The following is a 20,872-nucleotide window of genomic DNA, read 5'->3' as shown; positions in this document are numbered from 1 at the left end:
ACCCGGCCGGGGATCGAACCCCAGACCTCCCAATTTCAGGGCGGACACTCTAACCACAAGGACACTGTCTGGTTGATTCATGTTGTTTAGGTTGATATCTGGTAACCTAGTTTCTCTGTTTTAATTGCATTCCACGTGACGATTTGCGTTCATCATTTGTTGACTATAACAGTTGCTCTGAACCAGTGTTCCGGCCTGGGACCACCATGCAGTGGTCCTTGAGGGGGTTCCTGGTGGTGGTGGTCCCCACCATAGAGTTATTGTATATATACTCTATGGTCCCCACCTATAAATGATGGAGTTTACATTATAAGAGTTCCATTATTGTTAAACCTCTGCATTACTTAAATTACATGAAGAAATCTAGAAAATGTAGAATAATTGTTATCTTGATCAACGTTTGCCTGTTGTTTCTCCTATCACATCACTTTTTCCCCAAACTGTAAATAAAGTATTTAAACAATTAATTTTTAAAAAAGGGAAAAAAGACGCCCCGTCCCCATCATCACATCGGAAATGGTCTTGCCATACTTTTGCGACGGTCCCTTGTTTCCAAAAGTAGGCATGAGTGTTGCCATGTCTGGTTATTATAAGCGACTTTTGGCTTGTTGCTTAATTTGGCCTTGCTTCTTCAATGTTTTTAAACCAGTGTTTCTCGAACATTTTTAATGTCAAAACGACTCCCAAATTAATCTTTTTTTGTCTGCAGTGAGCAGAATCTGCGGATCCCCATCTGAAAATATGTTTTGCCATGGTATATAGCTCTGGTCCATAGCTCTAATGCGGTTGCATTTAGATTAGCTTATTTCTCTCACGAAATCGATCTGGCAACATTGGTAGGTATGTTCTCTCTTGACAAAATGACAACAGAGTCCACGTTGTTCAGATTGTAATGTATCGCTGTCAGTAAAAGCGAGTACACCACCCTCAAACTTGATTGTTTGGACTGACAAAGCAACACAAATCCATCCAGACACATGATCCTTAGAAAGCCGGCTAGCCTCAAGCTTTAGAGCTATGGAACAGAGCTAGCCTCAAGCCTTTTTTTAATTTGCCTGACCCTGGCTGAGAGCTGCACGTCACATCACTCCAATCAATGGATTATCATCATAGGAATCAAAACAATGAAGAATGGATGACACGTTTACCAGAGGAGCTGTGGGACATTCCCATAACACACCTGTCTATACCTGGTAAATATCTACAGCCTTTTTTTAACACTTTTGTGTTATTGCCAAAGTTTTCATGCCGCTTTGGTAAAACAAAAAATACTTGCAAAGTAAACCCAGTGGTTGAAGAAGTAGGTGTACAGGCTTAGGATACTCTAATTTTGTACTTGAAGTAGTAAAAGTCCTGTAGGCTATTCAATATTTACTTGTCTTGAATACAATTACACATATAGGATATGGATATTGTTTTCAAAACAATAGGCCTACTTAAAGTACCAAAAGTAGGCCTATAGTCATTGTGCAGAATAATGTCCCATTTCAATTTTCAAATAGCCAATCTTAGATTGGTTATTTTCAAATGGCTAAAGTATAGGGCTGAAGTGTGCTTTTTAATACTTACATTAAATATATTATGTTAATGTAAGTAACTATAGTAACTATAAAGTTTTCAAATAATCGTAGTGGAGTAAAATACAATATTTGTCTCTGAGATGTAGTGGAGTAGAAGTATAAAAGTATTGGAAAAAATACTCAAGTAAAAATAATAATCTCAGAAATTGAGTAGGCCTACATACTGTACATGTACTTAATTACTGTCCAAACCACATCACACTTAATAATGACATGAATCTATAATGTTTCGTTTGTATTTAATGTAGGCCTAATCTGTATTTAATAGGAAGCCATGACGCCATGAGCTACTGTCTGGACATCAACTCTCCGCTGGTCAGGTCCGAGTCAGACACCTTGAGGCTGGTAGATGGAATGTTCCACTGTCTCACCAGACCGGCCATATTCAGATGGGCAACAACACAGGTGGGTATATAAAATACATAACATAATGATGTTCATGGCAAGGACGCTGTCAAGCAGAAACATCCTACCTACATATTCTAACTTTTTGTATTTTATTTTATTTATTTATTTTTAACTGATATACAGTTATTACAGTACTGACACATGTGGACCTATATCTTGGGCGTGCCATCCCTAAACTCTTTTTCCCATATCTTGAAAAATATTTTTAAATAGTTCAACTAGCAGATCTACATCCATACATTATGGCTATTATTGGCTATTTGAACTATTCTAATAATAGTAATAATTAACATTAACATTTCCTAATAATGATGACTCAATCAGGCAAGCTGGTACACTTCACCCTTCTTGAGATTCTAACTGCCTTTTCTGTGGAATGTATTAACCTCAGACTTCCCAGTAATTCGGATAACATTGACGCACTTCCACGGAACATAAATAAAGAAAATACAAAATCTTCACTTTGCTACATGCAATATCTCCACGGACATTAACATTTCCTAATAATGATGACTCAATCAGGCAAGCTGGTACACTTCACCCTTCTTGAGATTCTAACTGCCTTTTCTGTGGAATGTATTAACCTCAGACTTCCCAGTAATTCGGATAACATTGACGCACTTCCACGGAACATAAATAAAGAAAATACAAAATCTTCACTTTGCCACATGCAATATCTCCACGGACCACCCCTGCCCTACTTGATCACACTACACTACAGCGTCACACAAGTGTCACACAAAAGCATCAAAAGCAGCAGATATAGAAGCTCAAAATGTGACACGCCGTGAGCTTGTAGATCTGCTGCTTTTGCTGTTTTTTTAATTTGGATCCTGAAAGGTTTTGGACATCGGAGGTTTCCACCCGACAGAGACGATATGTATGTGGCCGTGTGGACCTCTAATCTGAATATATTTTGTGCCAAATAGCGGGGTTATGAGGGGGGTTCCAGGGAGTCCCCCGATGTACAAGCTCAGAGCTTGTACTGTAGATCGGGGGACTCCCTGGAACCCCCCTCAAGGACCCCTGGCGCCCCCACTTTGAGAGCCACAGTTATGGCATATAGGCATGGGAACTACTGTACCAGGAAGGGAACACCCTGGTGTTGTTACAGGTACAGGTCTAACTAGACCTGTAAACTAACACCACAGTTACAATGAACTTCATTCATTTCTCCTTTTCATTTCATTTCAGCATTTTGTCATAACTGGTGGTGTCACATTCGCCATTGACAATGAAAGGAGAATTTACGTCATATGTGTCTGAGCAAATCGGCTTTTTGTGCTAACAAATTGACATTAAATAGATTGATATTTTTAAAACATTGTATGATGGATAATAACATAAGTTGACAAATGAATTCATGGGGAAGTATATTAAAAAATGTTATTGGATGATGTACGATGATAAGAGCGCCCCTCACTTCACACAGGTGTGATTTTAATATGTTATTTGGATGACCCTATGGATCATAAAAAACCTTAAACGATTACTATTCCAATGTCTTTTGGGTCAAATCTTAGATTGACTGGCCTATTAGGGGAATGGGTTACAGTATGTGCCATATTATACAATTATACACACATTATAGAAACACACAATAAATTCCCAGACGCACGATAGCAAATACTGAATACTGTAGTCCTGGGTTTTTCCGAAAATGTTGTTTCATGTTACCTATATCTTAGTTAGATTGGCTCGACAGCAGATTTGAAACAGAAACAAACATGAAGGCGTCATCATTTATATAATTCATAAGCCAATGGTTCTTGTCATTTCATGGACCCCCAGTTTGGTATACATTAAAGGAACAGGCCCCCATAACTTGGTGACAGTGAGTGTACACATGGAACTGGTCCATTTGGCCACAGAGGTCCGGCATGGTCATGCTGGACCTCCAAAAGGCTTTCGACACCGTAAGCCACTCCATACTGGTTAATAAGCTAAAAGCAATTGGTTTTGACAGCACATCAGTGAGCTGGATGCAATCCTACCTGGAGAGGGGGAGAACAGATGGTGGAGGTGAACAGAACACTGTCCACCCCTCTCCTTAACAGTAACAGTAACAGCTTTTGTATTGGCTTTCGTTTAAATGTGCCCATTCTGCATACTGTGAAATACAAATTTCAATCAATCAGTCCTCTGGAAGGGTACCAGCAGAATCCCCCTCCACCCCATTAATGTGGGCGCATGCTGGGAATCCTTCCTTGGTGCATTTCAGAGTCTGAACGCAACAATATATATGCAGTTGAAAATATATGACCCACACTGATGTGTTCTCCTCTGTTCAGTTGAAACCTACTTCTAATGCTTCCTTTGATGGGTTGACCTCCGTTCAGATTAAAGTTCAGCCTATTTCTATTGCTTTGTACCGATGGGTTCTAAATGGTTGTCTTCCCGTTCAGGATAAAAGCATTGTGGAACAGCTCTCAGTGGGAATTCGCTACTTCGACCTTCGTATTGCACAGAAACCTGACGAGTCATCCAGCTACCTGCATTTCACACACGTCATCTACACACATCTAACAGTCCTGGTGAGTATAGGGGCTTACACACTATTTATTATCTTAGCAATCTATTGAATCAAGTCTATTGAATACTTTTTTGATTAATCGAATTATGATCAAGAAGCACTTTTTATCATTTGTAAAATCTTCATATATCAACTATCAAGAAAATCAACCTGGGGACAAAAAGACAAAACAATATAGCCAATATTATTCCTCATCATATAACAGTGACACACAAAAATAGCATAAACAAATAGCACATCTCATCGACACACTGTTGCACCACTATTAGACATAGCTTTTAATAACCAATAAGGGTTGTATTTACATGACGCACCCAATTAAAGATGTTATAACTGTCATGGTGTCTTATGTCTTTGTAGGAAACGCTGACATCAGTGGCGTCATGGCTGGACTCTCACCCAAAGGAGATTGTTATTCTGGCTTGCAGCCATTTTGAGGGACTGAGCGACCAGCTCCATCAATCCTTCATTAGGGCTCTGAAGAAACTCTTTGGCTCCAAACTCTGTCCAAGTGAAGTGAGTTTGCCCCGCTTTCATTTTTTCACTTTAGTTAGATTAAATAGTTCAAGCAGCACTTCAAGCACAAACCCTAGTGTCACTATTCTTGGTCAAAGATTTGGTTCAAATAGAAGATCTACCAGCTTATGGCAAAAATTCGAAAATAGCCTTGCAATGCATTGTGAACTTGTAGATCGGTTATGAGCTGCCAAGGCCGATTCTACAAATGCCTTCTAAAATCAGTAGTTTGAACTTTTTCAAGATAAAAAAAAAAGAAAAGAAAATCACAGCACGTTACTTCATGCATCTGCTATTTGGAAAAATGTTTAACCGAACCTTCTGCTTCCAAGGCGGGCTCTCCACTCAGCTGTGGCTGCCCAGTAGCTAACGCATAACGTTGGTTAGGCAGATCAGATGCTACGCCTGATGTTTTCTGTTGTGTTGACTACAGGGCTCGTTCCATTTACTGTGATCTTACATAAGTGGCTCTGCATGGTAAGAGCATCTGCTGAGTGCCTGCATTTTTAATTACAGTGTTCTTCAGTTCAGACAGCATTCTGCTCCAGTGTGCCCTAAGTGCTGCTTCTTGAACCCAGTTCACTTTTTAAGTAGTACGAACTAACCCATAACAGCCACAGGGGCATGGTGGCATAGCTGTGTGGGTAGAGTAGAGCGGTGGTTCCCAAACTCTTTCATGTCAAGGACCCCCAAATTGACAGTAATGAGTAATGGGGGTCCGCGGGGACCCCCCATAAGAGAAGATCTTTACAGCTGATTCTCAACCTGTTAAATTTCAAGGACCCCCAGTTTGACATACATTAGGCTACGGTACGGACCCCCATTTAATGGCATTACTATCTCTGGGACTCTAATTTATAAGCGGGTCCGTTTGGTTCCATTTGTACACTCTCAGAGTTACAGACCCATAAGGGTCCATTTAGTTCCTAACTATCATTTAGCTGCAGGAGACCCCCTGGAACTCCCTCAAGTACCCCTGGGGGTCCCTGGACCCCACTTTGGGAACCACTGGAGTAGAGCATAGACATAGAAAGGTACACGCCTCATTCGGTTCTGGGGCGTCTGTAGTACTCCAGTGAGGGGAAGCTTCCACGTTGGTGACAAGGAAAGTAATGAAAGGAAGGGACGGGAGTCACATGACTGAACGCCGGGGGTGGCACCACCATGACGCTCACTTCCGCGATACAGGTCACTACAATGAATTGCAGCCGCGAATGAGGCATTTAGGCTTTTATATAGAGGACATAGTGGCATGGTGGCGGCCATAGCTGTGTGGGTAGAGTAGAGAGGCCACCTGCTGTAAACGGTAGGTTCCCGGTTCATGTCCCAGCCTATGGTATAGTGTCAAAGTGTCCCTGAGCAAGAAGACACTCAATCCCAAACTGCTCCCTGAGACGCTACCTTCGCGTAACCAGACGATATCACTGTGTATCACTTATTATTAGTAGTACTATGCTAGTAGTAGGTGGAGGGGTAACACAATTGAGGAGCCTCGTACTTTTTCTTACGTTTTCATTATTTTGGGCCAGTTTGGAACTTTGAAGCTGATCTCCCCCATGGTATATCTCTCTTCCCCCTCTCCTCAGGACTCGGCGGTGACGTTGAGGACATTGTGGTCATGTGGTCAGCAGGTGCTTCTGTCCTATGAAGACCAGGCAGCGGTCAGCCACCAGGAGCTGTGGCCTGCCATCCCTTACTGGTGGGCCGACCAGCCTACAGCCCAGGGGGTCATCACATACCTGGAGAGGAGGAAACACCAGGGACGACCCGGTAAGAAACACCTAGGACGGCCAGGTGACTAAGAAACACCTGGGACGACCAGGTGAGAAACACCTGGGACGACCAGGTGACTAAGAAACACCTGGGACGACCAGGTGACTAAGAAACACCTGGGACGACCAGGTGACTTTCACACTTTCAGTCGTGACTCGTGATATTTAATTTAGCTTTAATCCATGGATGGTGTTAAAACTGTGGGAACATGGTTAGTTCACTGACTGATTCATTGGTGTCGGTGTCATGGTTGTCAGATTGACACTGGAATCTAATTGGTCCAATCACGAGGACTTTCCCTCTGTTGAATAGACTGTTCCAAACTAAATATCTGAGAGCATGGCACTGGCAGGTGTTGCAGGACATTTTAGTACGCACAGTGAACTGTGGAAGGTCCCTGTAAAGCTGTTTCATGTTAGTGCGCACAGTGAACCGTGGAATGTCCCTGGCTGGGTAGCTGTTTCCGGCTCTGTTTTGGCTCCTTTGCTCCTGGATACACACCAGTGTCTTCTCAGCCGTGAATCCTAACCACACTGACCGTGTTTGGCAGGCAATATGTGTCCATGTTTCCACATGTTGAAGTCCTCACACCAATAGGCTAGGTACTGTACACAGTATGTGATTAACCACTTAGCTTAGCATACATATACTTCGTATAACGAATAGAGAAGCGGCAGATCTAGACTACAGTACAAGCTCACAACGCATGGAAATTGTTTTGTTGGATGTAATGACATGACCAAAGTAGGGACGCCAGGTTGGACTTGGAAGTGGTGAAAATAACAAAATATTGGTTCTTCAGTGGTTCTTTTGGGGCAGTTGAGGTTCTATATAGCAGGCCACAAAATAATCATATTTGAACTGGGGACCCCTCAAAACAATCATATTTGAACTGGGGACCCCCCAAAATAATCATATTTGAACTGGCGTCCCCCATATTTGAGTAACTGTTAATAAGGTATTCAATCAATCAATCAAAAACCCACTGAACTACCAGGACACTAGCCTGCCGCAGCCAGTGTGCTTTCTGGTCCAGAGGGGCTGGACACTGGTCACTATATTGAGAGCGACGCCCCTCTGCACTAGTTCACTCCCACTCCTAGACCAGGAAATGTCTCACGCTCCCCCAAGCTTAAGTTTTTTGAGCCATATAGCGAACGAAAATAAAAGCCTGGGTACCGAGACATTTGACGTTGAACTTATTGTGTGCTGACCGTTCTCCCCGTCCACTTCAGGGGGCTTCTTTGTCTCCGGTCTGAACCTGACGGCTGAGAGGGGTTTCATGGCCTTCCACCCACAGCAGTCCCTGAGGACGCTGACCGCCACCCACTGGACGTGCCTGAGGGAGTGGCTGCAGGAGCAGACGCCCGGACCCCACTCCCACTGTCTCAACATCGTCGCCGGGGACTTCGTAGGACCCACCGTCCCCTTCTGTCCTCTGGTCATTGCACTCAACTACAAGCTGCTGAGGAAAAAGACCCTTTAGAGATACAAGCACTTTATATGGAGTAGTCCGAAGGTCCTGACATCACTCGTTCATCCCCTGGTTCACAGAAGTAATTTTCTCTATGGAGATTGACATTAGGTCATCTTAGAATCGTCTCATATAAGAATTGTGGTCCAAATGTTTTAAATCACACTTGTGTGAAGTGAGGGGCGCTCTTATCATCATACATAATCAGCCAATCAAATCATCACATTCCACGATATACACAAACATACAAAGCTGGGCATAGGAGGGGGCTAGCACCCCTCAAAATAAATTATTGTCCCGGCGATATTGTCGGGAAGGTGGCTCTGTATATCGTCACTTACTCATATTTGATACTGTCTGTTTCTGGTGAACTTGAGGGAGTTCCAGAGGGTCCCCAGTAAAAGGAGTTCATGTAGCATCAAATTCAGTTTAACATCTTTTAATCTTTTACATTTTATGCGTCGGCCAAAATAGCCTTGTGAGCTTGTAGATGACCTATTTTCGAAGGAGAGAAAGAATAAAAGATGACATTACAAAAGTAACATTATACAACTATTTATGCTAATATTGCTGTTGTGGTAAAAGGTCAAACATAGCTGCTATGTAGACTCTGTCCGTCCCCCCTGTGTTTCTCTGATATTGTAGCACTGACCTTTGAGAAGGGCCAGAGAGTGATCATTTCTTTGAGCATAATACAGGCTACCATTGATTTATTAGTCACGAGACAGCAAGGAAATAGTGTCTGTTCAGCTGGGTTTGACATGGTGACTTCCTTCTACAGCGAGGTCACTCGCGGTCGAAGCTGAAGTACTTTAGCTGTTTGGCAGTGGTGGAAAAAGTAGTCCAATGTTTTACTTAAGTAAAAGTATAAATACCGCAATGTACTGTTGAATTACTCTGTTACAAGAAAAAAAAGGAAAGAAGGAATTAAAAATCTACTTGAGTAAAAGCACAAACGTATTGGTATCAAAATGTACTTTAAGTACCAAAAACGGTAGCAGTAGCTGGTCTACAAGTAGATACTTCGACCTTTGTAGATCTGCTACTTTTGCAAATGTTTTATGTTTTTTTTTTTATGCTTATGGTTCTCGAGTTACGTGCATTAAGGTTTTCTCAAAATTGAACATTTTGTAGTTGGGCAGTTTCTCCCGGACAGCGACGGTATTTTTCTTTACCCATCGTTTCCCTCTCTACCACTGCAGCAGCGGTGTTGACGTGCAGAAACACACTGTCCTCGCACTGTATTATTTCTGTTTGTTTTTAGTAGACAGGGATGTTTTTGTTGAAAACACCAACATACAGTGCAGTATGTTCCTGCAGGCTTAACACCACCACTCTACTCCAGTGGATGATAACTGCCGGTAGGCATTATGGGTAATTAGGGGATGTTATGGGTATTAACAATATATTTTTGTTTTGTAAACGCAGGGAAAAGTTACAGTACATACGTACAGTATTCCATACAAAATAAATGTCCAAAACTGTTACTTTTCAGGAAATAATATAAACACACACACACACACACAGTCTCTCTCACACACACACACACACACACACACACACACACACACACACACACACACACTTTCAAGCACAAGCACTTTCACTTACAAAATCTTTCAGAAAAAGAGCAGATCTACAAGCTCATGTGTTGCAACGATGTGGCGCATTGTGAGCCTGTAGATCGCTCTTGTAAGAAGAAGTAGGACATTAGTTTACACCAAAAACTAATATGGAGATACGCTGCAAATACGATATGATATCACTCATATGAGTATAACCCTCCTGTCCTACCCAGAGCAAATATATTTATAATGCATTATGTTATAGGAAATATAAAGTTATGGTCAAATTATTTAGCAGAATATACTACTAAGTATACTGTATATATACTACTGTATATAATGTCAACTTGTCAAAAGTTGATAAAGTGCAGTCAAATTATTCAATGTGCATTTCATTATTGTATGTGCCCTCATTGATGGTGGTGCATGGTAGCCTTCAAATGCTGTCAATTCAAATGACAAATTATTTGAATTTGTTTCATGGGTCTTCAACAGGGTGTGATTTTTTCCCCCCTTAAAAATAAAATAAAAAATATTTAATTTAAATGCCTGTAAATACACTTTAACATGAATCCAACATTTTAGCAAAGAACGCGTAACCGTAAACAAACGGGTGTGTGTATTAACAAAGAACTTGGAAAGCATCTAATCGGAAAGGCATTATCAATAAATAATAAAATAAATAAATGCAATTTTATACAATGGAGTGATGATTGTCAAAACGTCGAAAACCCCTGCTCCCTCCCTTGCATATTCTCAGTTGAATTCTTGAATATGAAGGACCCCACCCAAATTAATGGAAACAAGCCATAGGCTTCTTCTGTTACAAATCCTCTTAGCAGGCCATGCAGATCTTGTATTGAACTGTAGGCTACTTTCCTGTGCTTTTTTCCCCTGCAACTGTTAATAAAAATATTCAATCAATAAATCAAATGTATTGATGATGAATTCCTGTTCTGTTCTGTTCTTTGGCTATATAGAAGTGTCTATTTGTAGGCTACGTCTCTAACTCTCCTAAATGTTTTGATGAATTGAACAATTAACAAGGTGGACCCTCTTGTAAACAAGTGTAATGCTTTATTGAGTCGTCCACTCACAGTTAACAGTCTTTTGTATTGAGTTGTGCTTTAAATGTACTGTAATTCTGCAAACTGATCATACATATTTCAATCAATCAATCAATCAAAGTATAACGGGGTTAGGTAGTCCTATTCCATTTTTACATTTTCTTCTCGGTGTGTCATTTTACGACGGTCCCTTTACAGCCCTCACATAAACAAAGCTATTTCCTGAAAAGAAAGAGACCTGCACTGCACAGGAGGAACAGTATAGCCTTTGTGTTTCACCACGCAAAAAGACCAGTTATATAGCTCATAAAAAACGAATATGATCCAATAACATAAATGAGGAATGCATGTAAAAGCGGACAACAACTGCAATGGATCATCATCTTCGTCACAGTGACAACAATAATAATAATGATGAAGAATGGATGACATGTCTACCAGAGCAGCTGTGGGACATTCCCATAACAAACCTCTCTATTCCTGGTAGGTTTCACAAGCCTATAATATTAACTCTTATTGCTTCAGCTTAAAGTTGTGATTTTCCGCCTTTTAGTTCTGGGTAAAACGTTGTATAAAATCGGACTGATGATGGCAAAACACTAGGAGCTGCTGCATGTCAGACTGTCACATGAGTGTGAGCAATCATTTGAATCCAGGGACCAGATTTGCTATGCAATATGCTACAGTGCAGTCTATGCAGACTCTCTTCATGGGAGACCAATCTAAGAACATTTATATTGTTAGACATGATTTAGTCAGATCTCTCTCTCTCTCTGTTCTGTATATCTTTGATGACTGATTTATTCATTTATATTCTGGATTTTCCATATTCTGTGTACACCCTAGTTAATAATTTATTCATACTTTTTTTCCCCTCCTATGTGTAAGCCTATATTCTATATTAGTATATTCTCTACATTATCTTAGCCTATTCATCTTGCTGTCAAGCTTATATAACTGTCTTATATAAGTTTTTGTGGGGTTTCTTTTGTGTTTTTTCTTTCCTATTGTCACCCTACATGTCACACAAAAGCATCTTGAGCTCGTAGATCTGCTACTTTTTATGCTTTTTTCATTTTGAATCCTGAAAAGTAACAGTTTTGGGACATATATGAGGTTTCCACCCGACAGTTCTATCCGAGTCTCTGCTTTATTCACTGATGCTGCTTTTCCCACACTAATTAGGTTTTTATTACTTTATACTGTAGTACTACTGTTCCTTACTAATACTTAACAACTGACAAAGTGGGAGACATACAGTTAGAAGCTAAGCATAGTATGCAACGTTGCCCTGTGTTTACTGTTTACATAACCCAATCAATAAATAAATGTTTTACCATCATCTCCCTCTATTATACCAGCAGTCCGTAACAACCTTCCCAATCATGTAACCAAAGTAAAAAGAAAACCCCAAAAAGGAACTAAAACTGCATGATAAAAAAGAAGTGTTGCAAATGAGACTGTGTTATAGGCTACTGTAACACACTGTTGTCAGGGATATTCAAATCTGGGAATAAGTTCCTTGCCATTAAATGTCTTCACCAATGTGTTTTGGGTTTCTAGTAACACATCTCACAACGAATGGAATTCAGTTTCCCCTAGGAGAATCTATGACAGCTGCTGTACCATTAACATTAACAACCTATATGCAGGCAAAATTTACAATTTTTCATTCTGCTTTAAGTAAAACGTGACGTGAGGGGCCAAACTAGTGGGTTTTCATGATTCTGAATCCATTGCAAAGCATTTGTTTTGCACGAAAAACACTCCTTGGGGGCTAAAAACGGCCATAGCCATCATCACAAATGTGATGAGTTCGGAGTTTGGAAAAGAGTTTAGCCGTTTTTGGCAATCTTATTCCCAGATTGGACATTGTTTTGATAATATTCCCTGACCAGTTGGTTGTCAACCTCTTCTGGATCAGGGCCCACTTGAAAAATGTTCAAAACTTCCATCCCATCTGACCACTTAACACGGCATTTACATTAATTTAGAAACGTATTCATGTTATATTTTCAATTAAAATCTTAGCGTTGTTCCAGTCTTGCCCCGTAAAAATTGGTCCGTGACCCACAAATGGTTCCCGACCCACTGTTTGTAAAGCAGTGGTTTACTTTAGATCAAGATGGATGTCTCGTGAGGGAGGGTGAGGAACAAGCACAAAGACACCTTTTCAATGCTGAGCTCATCACTAATGTCACTAATGTCATGAGTCTGCACTTTCTGCTCACATAATGACTGTACTTATACCTCGTCTTGTTTTGAACCTTAATACGCTTGACTGTTCCTATACCTAAACTCATGGCGATACTTTCCACGAGGTAGTAGGTACTGTGTGGAAGCTACTGATAATGCTGACGCTGTATAATACAATATGCCAAAGCTTAGACGTGCATCATTACATTCACTGATGTGTTTTTATATAAAACTACTGACTCTTTATTTTTTTTCCCTTTTTGTCTGAAGGACGTAGAACACAAAACTAAAGTAAAGTACAACCATAATATTGTCATGTTGTCGGGCACAAACCTCTTATCTGCATATTTAAACATTTTGTGTTTGTTTCTTTTGGTAAATTAACACCATAATTTTTTCATCTTTGCTTTTGGGTGGTCCCTGGAACTAAATATTTTGAGATGGGGGGGGGGGGTCGGTGGCCAAATACATAATTCTAGGGGTTCTTGACATGGAAAAGTTTGAGAACACCTGACAGAGAAACAGGTTTTTCATGATTTAGAAGTCATTTAGTTGAATCTGGTCTCAGGTCTACCGTCTAATTGATTAAACGTATTGCTTTTAGGAAGCCATGATGCCATGAGCTACTGCCTGGACATCCACTCTCCTCTGGTCAGGTCCGAGTCGCTCTTTCTGAAGTTCCTGGATAAACTGTGCCACTGTCTGACCAGACCTTTCATATTCAAATGGTCCAAGACACAGGTACAAGACACAAGACACTGTACTGTACTGTACTGTACTGTACTGTACTGTACTGTACTGTACTGTACTGTACTGTACTGTACTGTACTGTACTGTACTGTACTGTACTTCAAATGGTTCCTTTATACAGCACTAAGTGATATGCTGCAGATATGCTATTTTTGGAAAAATCTTGAAAATGTGTTCTTTGAAAATAATCTTTGAATATATATATATATTCAAAGATTATTTTATATATATTTTTTTTTTAAAGCGTACATCTTTCTCTCATGGGGGTCGGCAGCCAAATACAGTACATATCATTTTGGGGTCCTTGACTTGAAATTGTTTGAGAACCACTGAAAGACCACAACGGGTTAAATGAATTCCCGTGGTTGAACAGGTCTAACTAGAGTCACACCAGATGACTGCAGTTAAAGCTGCACTACGTGACCTTCCTACGTGACTTTCCTGTTCTGGGTCTCCTGTGCAAGTACTGACACGTTGTCGTTCGAAAATCTAGTGCGCTGTGCCCCGGGTGTGCCCGCACTGACTGACCCTACTCAGAGGTTGGGTTGTCCAGTGCGAGTGTGTCACTGCGGTGGTCGTTCGTAAATAAGCCACACTCTGTGCGCTCTGTGACCTCACTGCCCAGTGCATTAAAAAAACTGAGCACATTCCTGGTGCGCATAACCGAACCCTATATGTCTCAATAGGAGATCAGGGAGACACCAATTGTATAGACGGATGCACCTGGGACGTATTCCTCAGTGATGTATCCCACGGTCATCGGGGTTTCGGGTCTCTCGAACATCATACACCTCGCTCAGGCTTCCCAGCCGGGGTGATCAAGTCCCGACTTACGTCCCAGTAGCTACTACCCTCGATCAGTCCAAAGACCAAGGTCACACAATCCGTTGGAACTACTCCAGAACTACTCTGCCAGGGCTGGGAGGTACGCTTCTGGCGCATGGAAGGACTAGGCTCTGTGGGTTGACTCCTGTCCTTTGATTGATTGAAATATGTATTAACAGTTTGCAGAATTACAGTACATTTCAAGCACAAACTCAATACAAAGACTGTTAACTGTGAGTGGACGACCCAATTAAGCATTACACTTGTTTACAAGAGGGTCCACCATGTTCAATTCATCAAAACATTTAGAGACGTACAAATAGACACTTCTATATCGTCACAGAACAGCTCTCACCAGGTCCACTCCTGCTCTCACCAGGCCCAGGACCCGTGCGTTGCACCAGAGTCCCAGCACCAGACACTTCATTCAGGAGTGGTGGATTCCTAAGCCGCAATGGTTATATTGTATTAACATACTTTATCCACACAGATTGGACAACCATGCATTTAACATGCATCTAAGACTGAAAAGCTGAGCAAAGCAAAGCAAAGTTACCATGTTTACCCAGGGTAACTGGACTAAGCTCAATAATTTAAGCCAGGCCCTGCTCATAGAACATTTCATGGTAGGGGTTCAATGCCTTGCTCAAGGGCACTTCAGCGGTGGTAATTTTAACGTGCCGGTCCGGGGATACGAACTAGCGACCTTCCGATATCAAGACCGCTCCGCAAACCGTTCGGCCACCGCTGCCACCATTAGACACCATTAGACCACCTTATACTACTGCAATGCTCTAAGTCAGATATTTGGAGATGGAAATTAAACCATTTCTTTCCTACTTTGTTCTGATGTATTGTGCATGTTTCTCCTTCTTTCAGGATAACAGCATCGTGGAGCAGCTGTCGATGGGAATTCGCTACTTCGACCTCCGCATTGCACAGAAACCACATGATTCAACCCACTACCTGTATTTTGCACATGCCTTGTACACTTATCTGACAGTTCTGGTGAGTATACGGGGCTTAGATATTTTAATCTTGTTCCACGGTAGGGCTTTCTATTCACGATTATTTTATTGATTACTTTGAGATGAATTGATTAATCGAGAAGCATGTTTATTTTATTTTTATTTTTTTTCTGATACCATGCTTTACGTGTCATCATTCAATGGTGTCGCACAAAAGTACAGTACAATATGTCGCATGGTGACGCAATGTGAGCTTGAAAACATGCGAAAACAGCAGATCTGCTGCATTTTTTTTAATATGGTGAAATCATGACATGCCCTCCATCCAAAAAATAAGAAAAATATTATTTCATTCAGAAATTTCATCTATTTTAATAAATGAAATTGAGTAGTTAAATTACCGGTTGCAACCCAATTATGTCTTTGTAGGAAACGCTGACATCAGTGGCGTCATGGCTGGACTCTCACCCAAAGGAGATTGTTATTCTGGCTTGCAGCCATTTTGAGGGACTGAGCGACCAGCTCCATCAATCCTTCATTAGGGCTCTGAAGAAACTCTTTGGCTCCAAACTCTGTCCACGTCAAGTGAGTTTCATCTTCTGTCAAAGTTTTATTGGTCAACATTATTTTCACTCCTTTCAGATTAGATATGCACAGATTAAGTGTTAAATAGCTCTATATTGGGTGCACGGTGGCTGTAGTGCTCTTGCCTCACAGCTAGAAGGTCGTGGGTTTTCCCGCTGGGGATGCTGCGTGCGCTGGGGGCGTGTTCTCTCCTCTGCGGCATCAGTGCCCATACCCTAGGTGGGGTTGACAAAAGGGCCTTTCTGTGTGGAGTTGTGTGTTCTTCCCCTAGTGTCCCCTAGGGGGTGGCATGATTTTGTTCACATCATTTCTGTAGGTCAAAGGCCTGTGCATCCAATAGCCTTGAGAGTGATTTTACATACCTTTTTATAAAACAACTTATTTAGTGCTCAGGATGACCACGGGGCTGTACATACAGTATAAGACCTTGGGTTTAAACTTCCTATAAGGACCTCTGTTCACTCAAGATTAATTTCCATCAAACCATTCTCCCCCCCGAGTGTCCTCAACAACACTGCGTGTACTGTAAGTTCTCTCTCTCTGCCTACTGTTAGTGTTGCAGCACAGACTATATTAATGCACCATGTCTCTGTCTGTCTGTCTGTGTGTGTACGGCTGTAATGCACGTATAACTCGAGAAGCGTTCGCCCCACGACTTCGAATTCGACACACGCGTTCCACACCCCCACAGGGAGTGCCCGGTGTCGAGTCAGTCGGACCCACGGTCGTCCAGAACCGCCACAAAAGGCCTCTGCCCGGGCTCTGGACAGGGCCCCTGCCCATGCTCCATTTAGAGCGTCGCACCCCCGACGAGAGGCCCGGAAAATAATTCCCCGTTCATTTTCCCCATAGACTTTTCAAAAAGGATCTTTTAAAGACATTTACACTGCGGACAAAGCCAACTCGGCTTGTGAATTTAACAAAAGAGAGGGAGAGAGGGAGAGAGAGAGAGAGAGAGAGAGAGAGAGAGAGATCAATAAACCATTTGGCGTCCTCTCTTTCGAGCCTCATGTTTAGATTTTAGATTAGGTTGTTTTTGGTGTGAAGGGAGAAATTAGATCAATAGACAGTGGAAACAATTGGAACTGTAATATACAAATGAACCTGATAAAAGAGTACTCTCTCCTCATTGGATCATGGAATTATTGTCTTCAATGCTTGTGAGCTTATAGATTTCTTCTCTTCTGGGTTCACTGGCACGAAGCATTTTTATATACGGCGGTCTGCGGCCTAACACATCAATTGGGCCGGGAACCTTGACATTAATATGTTTGAGGAACCTTACAGAATGTCCTTCTCTCTTCCCCCTCTCCTCAGGACTCGGCGGTGACGTTGAGGACATTGTGGTCATGTGGTCAGCAGGTGCTGCTGTCCTATGAAGACCAGGCAGCCGTCAGCCACCAGGAGCTGTGGCCCGCCATCCCTTACTGGTGGGCCGACCAGCCCACAGCCCAGGGGGTCATCACATACCTGGAGAGGAGGAAACACCAGGGACGACCCGGTAAGAAACACCTGGGACGACCAGGTGAGAAACACCTGGGACGACCAGGTAAGAAACACCTGGGATGACCAGGTACAACACAACGCTGGAACAATACCTAATAATACAACAGGTAGTTCCGAGTCCTGACGAAGCAATCTAATTGGTTGAAATAGCTGTCCAGTAGCGCCAACTGTGGGCACCCACTGCCGTTATAAGAACTCTTCGCACCTGTAGCTGTCTACCCGTGCTTCAAACAAGCATAACAGCACACCATGCTTCAAACGAGCATGATGGCACACCTAATCAAAATACCAAAAAAAAACAGCTTTGCTGATCAGACAGATCGAGTCTCGCAGAGCAGACTTGCAGAAAGGTTGTTATTTACGGTATTTTGCAAGAGTAATGTACTGCAATATGAATAAATTTTGATGTGTTGTATTCTTTTGGTAACTGTTGCATAATAGCTTGTAGATTGGCTATTTTTGCACCCAAAATAAGAATGGCAGCTTGAAACTCGGGGTTTATTATGTTCCAAAAAATCTTGTCATTTCGTCCAGAGGGGTTTTTCGTCTCCGGTCTGAACCTGACGGCGGACAGCTTCTACATCGCCGCCCACCCGAAGCAGTCGCTGAGTTCTCTGACGCAGAAAAACTGGACGTGCCTGAGGGAGTGGCTGCAGGAGCAGACGCCCGGACCCCACTCCCACTGTCTCAACATCGTCGCCGGGGACTTCGTAGGACCCACCGTCCCCTTCTGTCCTCTGGTCATTGCACTCAACTACAAACTGCTGAGGAAAAGGCCTAAGACTACTTAGAAATGTACAATCTATGCACTTTATTGACTGTACGTGTAAATATGCCAGTTCTCCATAGGCCTCTTGGACACTTACTTTCTGTATTTCTGTCAATAGCATCGTCGACTTTCTCGAGCATTCTCTCTGTGCACAATTCCTAACTCGTGAATGGGGGGGGCGGGGGACCACAACCTTGCCTTCAAATCAGTTTGCTGTTTAACCCGGTGGAAACCACATTATGTCCAAAACTGTTACTTTTCAGAATTAAAAAGAAAAAGCATAAATAGTAGATTGACGCTTTGTGCCACGTTTTGAGCTTGTGGATCTGTTACTTTTGATACTTTTGTGTGATGATCAAGTAGGGTGTAAACACAAAAAGTTAAAACATGGAGATGGGAGGTTTCTGCCCCCGACAGCAAACTAATATAAAATGTTTACATACAGCCCATCTCAGTTTACATAAGATCCATGTTGTACAGCCCTGTAGTATTTTGTGTTCCATGATAACGGCTAAAATGATCATCCGGATTATCAGTTGATCGGTGTGAAGTGTAGCTATTGTAAATTAGGTCAATGTTTTTGTGTCACTTTATGACACTTGTTCACCATGGAGTTCTGAAGATGCCAAAACAAACATCTAAGTGGTTATATGTGCACCTCTAGACATTAATGTATATTTTGTAGTACGACAAATAACAAAAGTAGCTGACCTATATATTCTCACGATGCACTGCAATAAATTGCATTTTTATAGCGCTTTGCGCTTTACAATGGTTCATTCATTCATACATTGGGAGCACATTGTAAGCACAATGCAGTCCATTTTTGCCAAAAGTTCATCCATTTCTGCCAAATGATCATTCATTTTTGCCAAAGGTTCATACATTTTTGCCAAAAGTTCATACATTTTTGCCAAATGATCGTTCATTTTTGCCCACTGTTCTGCTATTAATTCATGACATGCATTCATTCGCATACGTTCATGTGGTTAATATGATACTGATTATTAATCACATGTTGAGTAGAATAAGGGTGTTTTTATTATTTTCATAGTTTCTCTTTGCTCTCATTGCTGTGAACAGTCCATCTATTCTAGAATCGTGATTTATAATTAACATTATTCTCACTCCACATAGTGCAAAATACTATTCATGGAATTCATGATGAGACTATTACAGCCAATGCATTATGTATGTACTGTACTATAGCATACAGTTATGGTCAAAGATTGTTCCAGTGCATACACATCACAATGATCATTAAATTATACATAATCATACGCCTCTCGTTTTTACTGTTTTGTTTATAACACTAATTAAATTACATGTATGCAACCAAGCTGTGTCATAAATGAATATAAGTAATTATGACTAGTTATAAATCATTCATATAATGTAATATTGCAGTATAACAATTTGTTACAAAGCTTCACCGCACTCTGGCTCATTGACCAGTAGCATAGCCCAGTGATACTCAACCTCAGGCCCGCGGGCCACATCAGGCCCGCGGGACCATTATGACTGGCCCACCAATGAAAATCTAAAAAAAAGAAGAAAAATAAATCTGGAAAATGAAATAAAAATAAATAAATCTGAATGAAGTTATCTTTAATTACATTATTATAAGTAATACTATTAGAGTTGTACTATTACTCAAACGAAAATAAAAGCTTTGCAATGCAAATGAAAGACATATAGGCCTACTGTGTATCCCTATTCCCTGACATAATTTTATAGCTAAACGGACAGAATTCTATTTTATTTGAATGATGAAACCCAGCTGCCATTAATAGTTGGAAATGGAAATTGCGGAAATTGCGGAAATGGTGGAAATGGAAATTGCGGAAATTGCGGAAATGCGGAAATGGAAATTTTGGAAATTGCGGAAATGGTAATTGCGGAAATTGACTGTGGCCATTACGGGGATCGAACCCGCAACCTTGGCGATATCAGCACTGTAGTGTCTGGATGTCACCACTGGAGGGTAGCGGAGCAATATTGAGTGTCACCCCATAGCCTGGAGCGATGGTCGCGTGTCATTGGTGGTTGTCAGGACAACAGCTAGTTAGCATTTCATGTGTTATTGTTATTTGAACGTTCTAGTTTCTTATTCATTAAATACACTTTATAATCTGCATTCATGTGTTAAATTGAGTCACATGTGTTTTTAATCAATATAATAATCAAACACGCTACGGTAGTACGGTTACGTTCGTCTCCTGGGCAACTAAACGTCCAATCAGTGCGACCGTCCCTTCTCTGGGCTATGGGATCCGGTTACGTTCATAACGTAAACACGTCGTTAGGTTAGCTAGTGTGACCTTGTGACGCGTCAGCGTGATCTGGGCTCTATTCTG

General features: G+C 41.5%; 1 protein-coding gene across 1 annotated transcript; it reads left to right on the top strand.

Moving 5' to 3' along the window:
* The first annotated feature begins 893 nt into the window (after positions 1–893).
* Positions 894–19,783, top strand: LOC308320225 (uncharacterized protein). The gene is made up of 12 exons (XM_080770543.1): positions 894–1,193; positions 1,849–1,985; positions 4,394–4,522; positions 4,882–5,037; positions 6,624–6,807; positions 8,046–8,295; positions 11,311–11,399; positions 13,717–13,853; positions 15,567–15,695; positions 16,085–16,240; positions 17,558–17,741; positions 18,281–19,783. Exons 1-12 carry the CDS (start codon positions 1,097–1,099, stop codon positions 18,535–18,537), a joined length of 1,905 nt encoding a protein of 634 aa, XP_080626669.1. The 5' UTR covers positions 894–1,096; the 3' UTR covers positions 18,538–19,783.
* The last annotated feature ends 1,089 nt before the right edge of the window (positions 19,784–20,872 follow it).

This window comes from Protomyctophum bolini (genome assembly GCF_963924005.1).
Source record: "Protomyctophum bolini genome assembly, chromosome: 8".
NCBI lineage: Eukaryota > Metazoa > Chordata > Actinopteri > Myctophiformes > Myctophidae > Protomyctophum > Protomyctophum bolini.
Note: the sequence above shows the minus strand (reverse complement) of the source record. Positions and strands in the feature narration are given on the sequence as shown.

Coding starts and splice junctions, on each gene's coding strand:
- LOC308320225 (XM_080770543.1), top strand. CDS start 1,097: ATGGATTATCATCATAGGAATCAAAACAATGAAGAATGGATGACACGT. Junction 4,523..4,881: donor ACACACATCTAACAGTCCTG/GTGAGTATAGGG, acceptor ATGTCTTTGTAG/GAAACGCTGACATCAGTGGC. Junction 5,038..6,623: donor CCAAACTCTGTCCAAGTGAA/GTGAGTTTGCCC, acceptor CCCTCTCCTCAG/GACTCGGCGGTGACGTTGAG.